Genomic DNA, 12,479 nt, shown 5'->3' with positions numbered 1-12,479 from the left:
CCTCTAAAACCTAGGTGCATCTTAAGGTCAGGTGTGTCTTATGGAGCGAAAAATACGGTAATCATTTTATAAAAAGGAGCAAGGTTTAGTAAAGCCTGGTGAGATCGACAGTCCATTTTTTTTTGCATGCTAGTCTCATATTGAAAATGAAGAGGTTACTAAAGTTACGAAAATTCCTGTACGACAGAATATGATTTCAGAAGTTATTTAATGTATTGTATTGTAAGGTATTCTTTCGTTTCTGAGCATGCATGGTCTTGCTCTTCCAATTTTTTTCGGACAAATACTGTATTGATAAAATGAAAATCATACAATCTGGTGCAAGAAACATTTTCGTGTTTGTCCCTTCTAATAATTTCAGATAAAGGCTGTGTACTAACAATCAGATTATTGAATGATCACATCTAAAGCAGTATTTTTCGCTCGATTTTCTGATCGTGTATACTTGGCTTTAGGCTGGCCACATACTGATAAGAATTTACCAGATTCCTCCTCTGCTTGACTTTTGTAATCTGACAGAAAGTGATGGCTGTCAGAGCATCCAAACAGTGGCTACATCTGATTGGTTGCAGCTGCTGTTTGGCATGCAATTTACTGACAGGATCCCCTACAGAGCAAAATGCATCTGATTAATCAGAAACTGGATGAAATTTGCAGAGTGTAATCCCGGCTCAAGCAAGGGGATCCAATCACAACTTAACTATCAATAATCAAAATAATATTGTTGCACAATATAGATCACCAAGCACTCTCTAAATACAGAAATAGAATCTACACAGAAGAAGAGAATACTGATAGTCTGATGTATTGTAATCACAATAAAGAAAGATCATTTAGATATTATCACTATTTTACACATATCCATTAACTGAAAATTCTTTTTAGAACTTACCGCATATCCCCAAATGAAATTTATGCTGAGTCAAATCTCACTATTATGAACGTGGAGGAAGGTGATTATAAGTCTAACTATAGTTGCATGGCCTACAATAACAAAGGAAAGAAGGAAATAATAAGAATTTTGAAACCTCCAGGTAAGAGTGGTCATAAGTGAAGAAGATGACTTGTTTACATTTTTAAGAAAGTTTATGAAAATGTGTAATTGCACCTATTCTACATCTCAATGACAATTTGTGTTAAAACAAATAAAACAATCAAGATCCAAGGTGGGGAGCCTGACCATGGCGGCTGAGGAGGGCTCGATGTAGGAGCTCTCTGACAAGCTCCGCTTTCTGACCTCCCCAGGAGCCCTCATAATGAAGGAGATTGGCGGGGTGAGACCTACCTCTGTTTGAGGGGTCTCGGCGGATCTGTGGCTGTCTTCTGGTGTGGTGGACCGGGAGTGAGAGACGGAGTTTTGGCCTGTCCAGGGCCCACAAAGACACTGTATCGGGTTGCCGGGAGACAAGGAGGTGTGGCCTGACCACGTGGTCAGCCGCTGAGGCGTACTGGGAGTTGAGGAAGCCGGCCAGCGTCCTGTGGAGAAAAGGAGGCGCCGGTCAGCTCCTCGGTTCGCTATCTGGCTGGTTGCTAGGGCTGAAGAAAAGCCTAATGCCCCAGTCTCGTGTCAACGACCAGAAATAACTCTGAAGAATCCCCCTGAGAAATGAACTGCTGAAAGGAATGACATCTGAAGCCTGGAGCCACCTTGCAAGAAGAGAAGAGAGAGGAGGGTGAGTGAGACTGGCTGAGGCTTGATACATGTCAATGGTTACACTGTGCTGTTTTGAAAAGCAGAGGGTGAAGGAGAGAAAGGGGGATTCCCAGGGAATACAAAGGAGTGGAAAGGAGAAGAGGACTAAGTGAGATAGAAAGAGAAGTTAATGGATAAATAACCAGGCAAGGCTGAGACCCGAGTATATATATCTAACTTTTACTTACCCCGAGTCTATTAAGGAGAATAAGACCCACAGAAGATATGAAAAACAAAAGTGCTAAAGGAAGTGGGCTCAAAGGGTCCCAAACTGGCACAATTAAAAAATGTACGTCCCAGGGAACTGTGACCCCAGAAAGACCCCAAGGCATAAATGAAAAAGGAGAAGTGGATCTTAGTCTGGAAAATAGTCCTAGACTATCATCGAGCTCGAATGCTAGCAGTCAACAAATATCAGGAAATATGGAGATGAAAGAGCTTGAAAGAGAACTACAAGTACCGAATAAAAAAGAGATGAGAGAAATGTTCAAAGAATTGGAGAAAACAATAAAGCAAGAAATGGCAACTATTCGGAATGATTTGGGGCAGCTGTTAATGAGAATGGAAGAAACGGAGGAGAAAGTTAAAAAAGCAGGCCCAAGACATTTCCGATTTAGAAAAGAAGATAATCAACATGGGGAAAGTTCAGAAAAAAATGCTTTATAAGGTAGAGGTACAAGAAAACAGGGACAGGAGGAGCAATCTTAGGATACGAGGGGTCCCAGAGATTCCAAAAGGAGAAGTATTGCAAGAAGTAGTATGTAAAATCTTAAACTCCATAATGGACAGATCTGATATAGAAGTGATTAAATTAGATGGAATTTTTAGAATAGGAAAACTCCAACAAAGTACTGGGAAGGAAAAATCAAGAGATATAATTGTTACATTTCATAAGTATCGGGATAAAAAGAAATTTGGAGGAAGATCAAAGGAAGAACAATTAAGCATGGAGAAATAGACATTCAGATTTTTGCAGATCTAATACCTGAGACTTTGTGGAGAAGGAGATCCCTGAAACCCCTGTTAGAGCAGATGAGAAAGAACGTGCATTATAGATGGGGGACCCCAGAGTGCCTAATAGGATGGAAAAATGGAGTTACAGCTTATTTGAGATTTTCTGAGGACCTGAGAGACTTCTGTGATAGACTCGAATTGCAAAGAATGGAAATTGCTGGATGGGAAGAAGATAGAGAAATTAGAACTACAAGAAAAGAGGATTGACAGCTTGTTAGGGGGGGAGGAAGGGGGAAGAGTGGAATTTTTTTTTCTTTTTTGCTTTCCCTTCTGGTCTACTTCTCTCCCTTGCGATATCCCCGCTAGATCACCGGTCTTAGGGACCTGTGGTCTTAGGGACCTTATTGTGTCAATTAGATAGCTTGGGGGTAATTGGGGAGGTTGGAGAGAGGGAGAGCCGTTCATGGGCGGAGTTTAGCCCCAAGGATTAAATCAAAGGTGGGATTAGGCCCACAAATGATTAGGCCCAAATTTAATGAAGCCTAAAAAGAGAGGGGGGAGTAAGGGGGGAGGGGGATGGGTGGGGGGGGAGTGGATGGGAGGATGGGAGGGGGTGGGAGAGGGATATTGGGGTCAACTTCCTGCATGATAGAAGGAGATATAAAAGCAAGGAATAAGGAAGAGCATGGGTGGAGGAGAAGAGGGGAGATTTAAGAAGGATGGAAGAAATATAGTTTAAATTCAATGTTTTTTTGCAGGAGACACATTTTGAGATAGAGTCAAATGTTAAGTTTAAATCTAGGTACTACCCAGCATGGTACTATGCAGATTCCCCGATTAAGAGAGCAAAGGGAGTAGCAATAGGGTTTGCAAAGAATATTAGGTTTGAGCTGGAGGATAGGAAGATGGATCCGGAAGGGAGATTTTTGTTTTTAAGAGGTAAACTACAAGAAATTGAGTGTACAATGGCTAATATTTACTGTCCAATTTACTGTCCGACTATTGAAGAAAGAAATACATGAGTGTCAACTGGTGGATATCTGGAGAATTAAACATATGCATGATAGAGACTATACCTTCTTCTCAAATGTTCATGAGATGTATTCGAGACTAGATTATATATTGATAGAACATCAACTCATTGAGTATGTGGTTAAGGTAGAAATAGAAGCAATGTCTTCCTCAGATCATGCCCCTGTCACAATGAAAATGTAGTGGGGAAGGAGGGCGGAAGGATGTCTAGGATGGAAGCTGAATGAGGCACTTCTCCTAGATAAAGATATTGCTCAGAAGATTGGGGAAGAGATTAAGTGATTTTTTAAGGAGAATGAGACAGGAGATGTGTCGATAGCCACAGAGTGGGAGTCTCATAAGGCATATATAAGAGGAATGTTGATTGCGATTGGGGCAAAAAAGAAAAAGGAAAGAAGAGAGAAAGTTAGTGGGCTTTTAAAAGAAATATGTGACCTGGAACAGATGCATAAAAATAGAATAACAAAAGAAATAAGGCAGAAGGTAATAAAGAAGAAAGAAGAACTAGAGTCTTTGATGGAGGAGGAGAGGAGAAGAATCTATAATAAAGTGTTAAGTGAGAGGTATAGATGGAGTGATAGGCCAGGAAAATATTTAATGAGAGCCTTGAGGAAAAAGAAAAATAGGAACTACATAGAAAAAATAAAACGTTCCAAGGGTGAACTGGTACATTCAACTAAAGAAATTGCTAAAGTATTTATGGAATATTATAGAAAGTTTTATAATATTAGTCCGCATGACTCTAAAAAATACTGAAACTGAAACTGAGGATTCAAAAAACAAATATATATCTGGAGAATGTGGGCCTATCGAAATTAAGCAAAGTACAACTGAATTCCCTAGATGCAGAAATTACACAGGAAGAAATAAAAGCAGCATTAAAAAGTACAGTGTCGGGGAGAAGTCCAGGACCAGATGGTTACACTGTGAGGTACTATAAAAAATACAGCAAACTATTAATACCTAAGCTCAGAAGATATATGAATGCTTTGGGAGGAGGGATGGAGGAGGAGAATCTCTACAGGCCCATATGGTGCTTATCCACAAGGAAGGAAAAGATGCTTCTCAATGTTCGAGTTATAGACCTATCTCATTACTGAACACAGACACTAAGTTATACGCAAAGGTCTTAGCAAATAGATTGAAGGAACTTATGCCTGAATAGATACACGAAGATCAGGTCGGCTTTGTTCCAGGGAGAGAGGGCAAAGATAATGGGTTGAGATCTCTGATGCTCATTCAGAAAAGTAGAAAAGGAAGAAAGCCGGTGGTGGAGCTCTCAATTGATGCCGAAAAGGCATTTGACAGAGTGGATTGGGGCTTCATGATGGACACCCTGGAAGCCCTAGGGATCGGAGTCAGAATGAGAGAGTGGATAGGAAAATTGTATAGGGAACCCTCCGCAATTATTATGGTAAATGGGGACAGGTCGGAACCCATTAAAATGTCAAATCGAACAAGACAGGGCTGCCCATTATCCCCACTGTTATATGTTCTGTCATTGGAACCCTTGCTGTCAACAATAAGGAATAATAGAGATGTAAAGGGAATTCAGATAGAAGATATAGAACAAAAAGTGGCTGCCTTTGCGGATGACTTGTTGTTCTATGTTGGGAATCCCAGGATAACACTCCCAAATTTAATGAAGATGTTGAAGGAATATGGGGAATTATCAAATTTAAAAATTAATCCAACAAAAACTGAGATTGTAAATATAAATATTTTAAAAAGTGAAAAAGAAAAGATACAAAAGGAATTCCCTTTTATATGGAAAGAAAGAGATATAAAATACTTGGGAGTAAAACTTACTGCTTCATATAAATATCTGTATAAATTAAATTATATTTCACTGTTAAACGAGATCAGGGAGGAATTAAAAACATTAGAAGGAGGGAACCCGACATGGATAGGACGTATAAATCTGGTAAAAATCGTTCCCAAAATCCTATATAGGTTTCAAATGATTCCAATTAAACTCCCAGAAGCCTTCTTTAAAGCAATTAAAAAAATGATAACAAGATATATATGGAGGAACAAAAAAACAAGAATATCCCATGAATTGCTAAGTAGGAATAAAGTGAAGGGTGGATTGGGGGTACCAGATTTTAGAAGATAATACAGAGCAGTAATTTTGGCGAGAATTTTAAATTGGACGTATAACTATGAGAAAAGTTGGGTTAAAATTGAAAATAAACTCAGTGGAACCAATCTAAGTAAAGTTATATGGGTATCAGCACAATATAGAGGATTAAAAGATAATGTAAGTATATACACTTTAAATGTTTTAAGGGTTTGGGATAATTTGCACAAAAATATGAAGTGGGATTTCAATTCTATATTGATGCCACTAAGAAACAGTTTTTTCCTCCAGGTAGAGAAGAGATAGCAGGTAAATGGTTCAAAAAGGAGGATGTTCAATTGAGGGATGTTATGGTGGAGGGTAGATTGGGATCATTTAAGGATTTGGAAAAGAAAAAGGAAGAGATTTTCACTAAGATAGATGAGTGGCATTACTTTCAATTAAAATGTTTTATTGGGAATCTTTCTAAACCCTCGAGAACTAGAAAGGACTGGAATTTGTTTGAAAAGTTGCTGGGGTTAAAGGGGTTAAGTATGTGCCTAACAAGTGTTTGCGTTTGTGTGTACTGTGTGCTGATTTTACTAGGTATCATTCCCTGCTTAGAAGGGACTGAAAAAACCAACTAGATCCCCTGTTACTGAACACAGCTCTGAGCTGTTTACACACACAGATTTGAGTTCCGTGACAGGTCCCAGAAGACTATGGGGCCATTCACAAAGCGCAGCACTTCTCGCACAGTGGGCACCCCGCCGTGAAGCCGCAAGCTGTTACAGCTGGGTGCCCACACTAAAGGTGATGAGGTGATGAGGACACCGCTGGACCGGGGAACAGGTAGGATCGAGGAGCAGGTTCTGAGCGGCCAGCCCGGTATTTTAACATGGCGGCGATGGGGAGAATACCGTGCTGGCCACTCCATATTCGCTCCATAAGACATACAAAGATTTCCCCCCATTTTTTTGGGGGAAAAAAAGTGCGTCTTATGGAGCGAAAAATACTGTATATATATGTGATTCTATGCAGAGCGGCCATCCTGTAGCAGTAAACCTACATGGGCTGGTCGGCAGTGACAGAAGTGAGCCTGATTTTGCACTCTTCAGCTTTAGTAAATAAAGCCCATACAACCATTAAGATGTGGAAGAGTGCTTATGTTCCTGATTCCAGTAGAGCTGCTATGAACCTATGTCTTGGAACCTTCCACATGTAGGGGTATTGTTGGGGTTTGCAATCCTCCCTGAAGAAATCAACCAGGGACTCGGCCTAGAAGGGACTCTCTCTCGTGCAGGTATGCTGGGCAGCCACAAGCCTGTAGTTAGGGATTAGGGTAGCTAGGGAAAGACTACACTTATTGTTGAACTGTTGTCCTGTGATTCTTACTATGCCTTATTATTCTAGTAAAGCTTTGCAACTTTGCCTGGTCTGAAGTTACTTAAAGGGGTGCATGGTGCTAATGGCGTATAGAAGAACAGGACTGTGATGTACACAATGAGTGAAATGGTGACATGTGGTTGCTAGGGGCAACAAGCACAAGGAAAGGATGTTATGACAGTCAGACAGCGGGAGATGACGGGTCTCATGTATAGTAGTTCAAAGCTTATCTCCTGAGCGGTCGGTGCCCCACCAACCAGGACCGGACCCAAGTGACGGAGACCCTAGGGACCTAGTGAGTGCATGGACCTGCTCTTTCAATGGGAGATGGGTGGCAGAGTCTAGCTGGATTGGTGGAACGGAACACAAGCTCAGAGGAGTTTCCCTTTAAAATGTTGCATCCTGAGCAGGTACAGTGAATGCATGTCACAGAATTCATGGAAGTACAGTATATTTATGGGGCAATGCACTAAGTAAATTTACAAACTTCAAGATTGTACAGATTAATAGCAGTAGGCTAGAAATAATCAAAATACAATGTTAAAATGAATATAATGTTAAAATTAATATATGATTTAAATTGTGACCTTAGATAATTAAGATAATTTTTATCTTACAGAACCTAACAGAAAGGACTATATTGTTGTTTCTGTTGTTGTCTTGGGAGCTTTAAGTTGCTTACTACTCTGGTTATACAAACATTTAAAAATTGATCTTACACTGCTATGCCGTGACATGTTCAAGAAATATCATTATAGGAAGGGTAAGTCTGAGCAAGCTACAACACAATTCTATGACTGACAATTAGTGGTGTATATCCTGCCTCGTAATGCAAACATTTTCGTAGACGATGTAAAAAAGTGCTATATATACTTGAGAGGGAAAAATATAATTTCAGCTCATGATATCTATATCTTACAGTATAATGCAAAGGTAAACTTTGTCACGTACGTGACAATACAAAGTTCAAAATGAGCTAACTGAGATACTAAGGCAATTCCAACCGAGCTTATTATAAAAAAAATGCATATGCACAAGTTACTTTTAGTGAAAACCACATTCTAAATTGATTAGATATAGAGATAGGTGGGTGGAGTTATTGCAAATTAGAAACCTGGGAAATACAAACTGAACATATCTTAATTTGTCCTGTAAATTTCCTTCCTACCTCCCTATTGGCTCTTTACTGTGATGGTAGACTCACTAGCCAATAGGGAGACAGAGCAGACATAAACTTTTAGCCCTGGTTAACACTGAATCTAACTTTGAAAATTTCAAAACCGCAGGCCAGTGCGATTTTCAGGTGCGACTTGGCTGACATCTGTGCAACTTCATGCACAGATCTCTGTGCAAGTCCATTGCTGACAATAGTGTGTGACTTGTCAGAAGATTTGGAATGTCAAATTGCATGACAATTTGCATCGGGGTGAACCAGGGCTTACATCTGCTGAAACATACCAAAACACTCCGGCTCTCAGACAGAGGTACCCCTAATGGTGTTCCAACATGTAATGCCTCTTCCAATGCAGCCCTCCTCAAATCCGGACATTTTGAAAAAGCTACAAAATCCTGCACACAGGTGGATACAAATGCCTATTGCATTACCATCATACAAAATGTATTAGGTCCAAAGCATAATTGCATACTCACAAACATTAAAAATACAATGGGCATATCAGAGAGCAACTCCAGTTGTAGGCGATGTCAGAACTCTATACCACATGATTGGAAGGCTGCGCATTTCGGGGGGGGGGGGCATGCCCCCTTCCCCTTAGCTCTGAGGAAGTGGGCATGACCTCTGAAACGTGTCAAACTTCCAACCGTGTGGTATAGGGTCTGATGACATCGCTTACATCTGCAATTGATATCTGATATGTTCATTGTCTCTTAAAGTTTGTGAGTATGCAATTATGCTTTGGACCTAGTTCATTTGTATGGTGGTAATGCAGTAGGTGTTTGCGCCCTCCTGTGTGTGTTTTTAAAAACGTTTGAATGTCAAAAGTATTAGGTCTCTGGTAGCTAGATACCCCAGCTATTAGCTCCTGGTATATTTGGAGCCACTATTAAAGGGGTATGGCACCCAAACTCAGGTTTGTTATGATGAATGTAGTCAGAAAAATGTGTGAATGGTGATTATTGGTGGGCAAATAGAGAGTTGTTAAATTTCCCAACAACCATTTAAAATCTGGAAATATCAGTTGTGGCTGATTTTGCCCTTAAAATAAATGGTTTATGGATTGCCTCAATCTGTACTAACATTTTGTCATTTGGCTTGTTTGTGAGAGTTTTTTTTTAATAATTTCATTTTCAGACTCACTAAATAAGCAGTCCAAAGTGCATTTTATCCAATAAAACAATTTTATATATAACCTGATTCTAAATTCCCCCAGCAGCAACCAGAATTTATTTTGAGCCATCAGTTTGCCTTTTGAAGTCATTGCTTTGCTCATTACCCTTGTCAATAAAAAATGGCAAAGTCCAACTGTGCCTCTTTCGGTATCCTTTTATATACAGGTGATAGGACTGCTAGAATGATAAGCATGGGTGTTATTTTTACTTTATCTGCTCAGTTAGCATTCATGTATGTGTGTTTTTTAGATGGAAAAGAATATGATGCTTATGTAATCTATCCAAGAGATTGTTATGAAAACGCCATGGATAACTCTGCTGAATATTTTGTTAACACGATTTTACCAGAAGTTCTGGAAAATAAATGTGGATTTAGGCTTTTTGTACCTGGAAGAAACACAGTTCCTGGTGAAGGTAAGAAGCTCAAACAGTGTTGGGTTCTTATTAAAGTTGCTGCTGTTGAAAGTTTTCTGTTAGATACTGCCATTCACAATGTCCTCATATAGATATAGCACATATATGATATATGCTTCATATACTCAACAAAACTTTATTTAAAAAATAATACGTATTGTAGATTTTTTGTACCTTAGCTAGGCAAGTACAGTCATGGCCAAAAATATTGGCACCCCTGCATTTCTGTCAGATAATGCACCACTTTGCCCAGAAAATTGTCACAACTACAAATATTTAGGCATTCTCATGTTTATTTATTTTTTTGTATTGGTATGACACAAAAAGTGGAGAAACAAAAAGCCAAACCTGACACACAAAACTCCAAATATGGCCTGGACAAAATTCTTGGCACTCTCAATTTAATATTTGGTAGCACACCCCTTGGAACAAATAACTGAAATCAATCGCTTCCTGGAACCATCAATTCGTTTCTTACACCTCTCTACTGGAGTTCACCAACTGCTCCAGATCTCTCAGATTAGAAGGGTTCCTTTTTCCAACTGCTGTTTTGAGATGTCTCCACAGGTGCCCTATGGGATTGAGATCTGCACTCAACCTTAGCCAGTTCAGTACTCTCTGTCTGAAACTATTTCTGGGTGCTTTTTGATTTGTGCTTTGAGTCATTGTCCTGCTATAAGACCCATGGCCTCTGACAGAGACCCAACTTTCTGACACTGGGCCCTACTGTCAGGGAACGAGAAGATCGCCACGATGCATGAATCTGCACATGCGTTTGATTCCGACAAGACATAGAGGCAGGTGGGCACTAGGACCCAGGCGCACCTGTCACCAATGACAGTGCTGGCAGGCACTAGGACCCAGGCGCGCCTATCAGTGCCGGGCGGTCTATTTAAACCAGCTCTTGCAATGCTCACATTGCCGTATGGTCTTATTCCTGTGTTCCTGTTCCTAGTACCTGAGATTGCCTTTGTTGCCGAACCTGCCTGACCCGGATTATCGTGACTCTCTCCTGCCCTGATCCCTGGCTTGTCTGACCATTCTTCTGCTTTCTCCTGTTTACCTGACCTCCTGTTGCTGAACCTGGCCTGTGACCCGTTTATCCTTTTGCCTGCTGATCTGTACCGTCTGCCTCTGCTGTTACCGACCTGGCCTGTCTGACTACCTTACACACTACCTCTTCACATCTGGCTCTCACTTGTTACCTTCCACTGGCAAATCCACCTCTACCACAGCTGGTTGAACTCGGGGGTCGCGACCTGGTCTCAGGCTGCTTCAAGTCCATCCCCACCATCAGGGGCTCTGGTGAAACAGCAGACTGAGGCTTAGATTCTGCGCCCTGAGGGATTCCGGCCTGTGGGTCGCTAGAGGCTACCGCCAGTCGGTCCATAACACCTACATTGCACCCCAGAACTCTTTGTTAGTCTGCAGATTTCATAATGCCATGCATGCGATCAAGACATCCAGCGCCTGAAGGAGCAAAGCAACCCTAAAACATCAGTGAACCTCCACCATGTTTGACTGTAGGGACTGTATATGTTTCTTTAAAGGCCTCATTGCTTTTTCTGGAAAAAAGTTGAATGATGGGCTTTACCAAAAAGCTGGAAATTTTGTTTCGACTGTTATGTTTCTGTGTCAGCAGTAGGGTACTCCTGGGTCTCCTATCATAGCATCCCTTTTCATTCAGATGGCGACGTATAGTGCGAGCTGACACAGTTGTAACCTGTTCCTGAAGGTCATCTTGAATTTGTCTGGAAGTTGATTGAGGTTCTTTATCCACCATTTGAACAATCCTTCATTGCAATCAATTTTTCACTTTCGTCCACGTCCAGGGTTATTAGTTAGGGTGCATGGGCTGTAAACTAGTGGGCACAGGAACATCAAGATTAAGGTAACCTTGAGATTGTCAATGTTATTCCACAATTTTAGTTCTCAAATCCTCAGCCAAGTCTATGCTGCTCTTTCTCTTCTCTATGCTTCATGTGGCACTCAGAGACACACAACAGAAAGCTTGAGTCAATTTTTCACCATTTTAACTGGTTGCCGGTGTGATTTATACATTGTCAGCACCTGTTAATTGATACAGGTGAGTTTACAGGATAAGTTCACCTTTTGCACAAACATAATAAATGTACATTTTTTTGTAGGTAAAAAAAATGTGCATTTATTATTTTTGGCTGCAGGAGCCTGCTAATCGCTGGTGCCATACAGGTCTGCTGCTGACCTGTCAGTATATCTGCTTACTCCACAGCGCCGTGGTAGTTAATTGAGAACTACAAGCCGACAGCCACTAAGGACTTGTAGCTCATTCATTCACAGAACACTTTGAATGAATGAGGCTGTCATGTGGGCGTAGCCCTGCACTGTTGCCCTGTTTTTAAATACTGAGAGCTAGCATGGGGAACTTCTCCCCGAATTTCTGTCACAGGGAGGGGGGGATCGGGCGGTGGCTGCAGCATTGGAAGTATATTATATGGCCCACCCTATAAATGGGTGGAACATGTAACATGTTCCTAAAGGTGCTTATCTTATAATTACAAATGACAGGAGCATCAAAAACTTGGAATGCAATTATTTCTTACAATTTTGAGA

The 12,479-nt window shown here is 40.7% G+C and overlaps 1 protein-coding gene across 1 annotated transcript in view; it reads left to right on the top strand.

The window, feature by feature from the left end:
* Positions 1 to 12,479, top strand: part of LOC149459360 (interleukin-1 receptor-like 1) — a 71,747-nt gene that overhangs the window by 58,351 nt on the left and 917 nt on the right. The window contains exons 8-10 of the mRNA XM_089681223.1: positions 886 to 1,034; positions 7,744 to 7,887; positions 9,723 to 9,887. Coding sequence (XP_089537349.1) covers positions 886 to 1,034; positions 7,744 to 7,887; positions 9,723 to 9,887 — 458 coding nt within the window. The remainder of the gene's footprint in view (positions 1 to 885; positions 1,035 to 7,743; positions 7,888 to 9,722; positions 9,888 to 12,479) is intronic.

Source organism: Staurois parvus, unplaced genomic scaffold, assembly GCF_062004578.1.
Source record: "Staurois parvus isolate SC_StPar_1 unplaced genomic scaffold, SC_StPar_1.0 ptg000262l, whole genome shotgun sequence".
Taxonomy (NCBI): Eukaryota; Metazoa; Chordata; class Amphibia; order Anura; family Ranidae; genus Staurois; species Staurois parvus.
The sequence above is the reverse complement of the archived record's forward strand: the minus strand, read 5'-3'. Positions and strand labels throughout refer to the sequence as shown.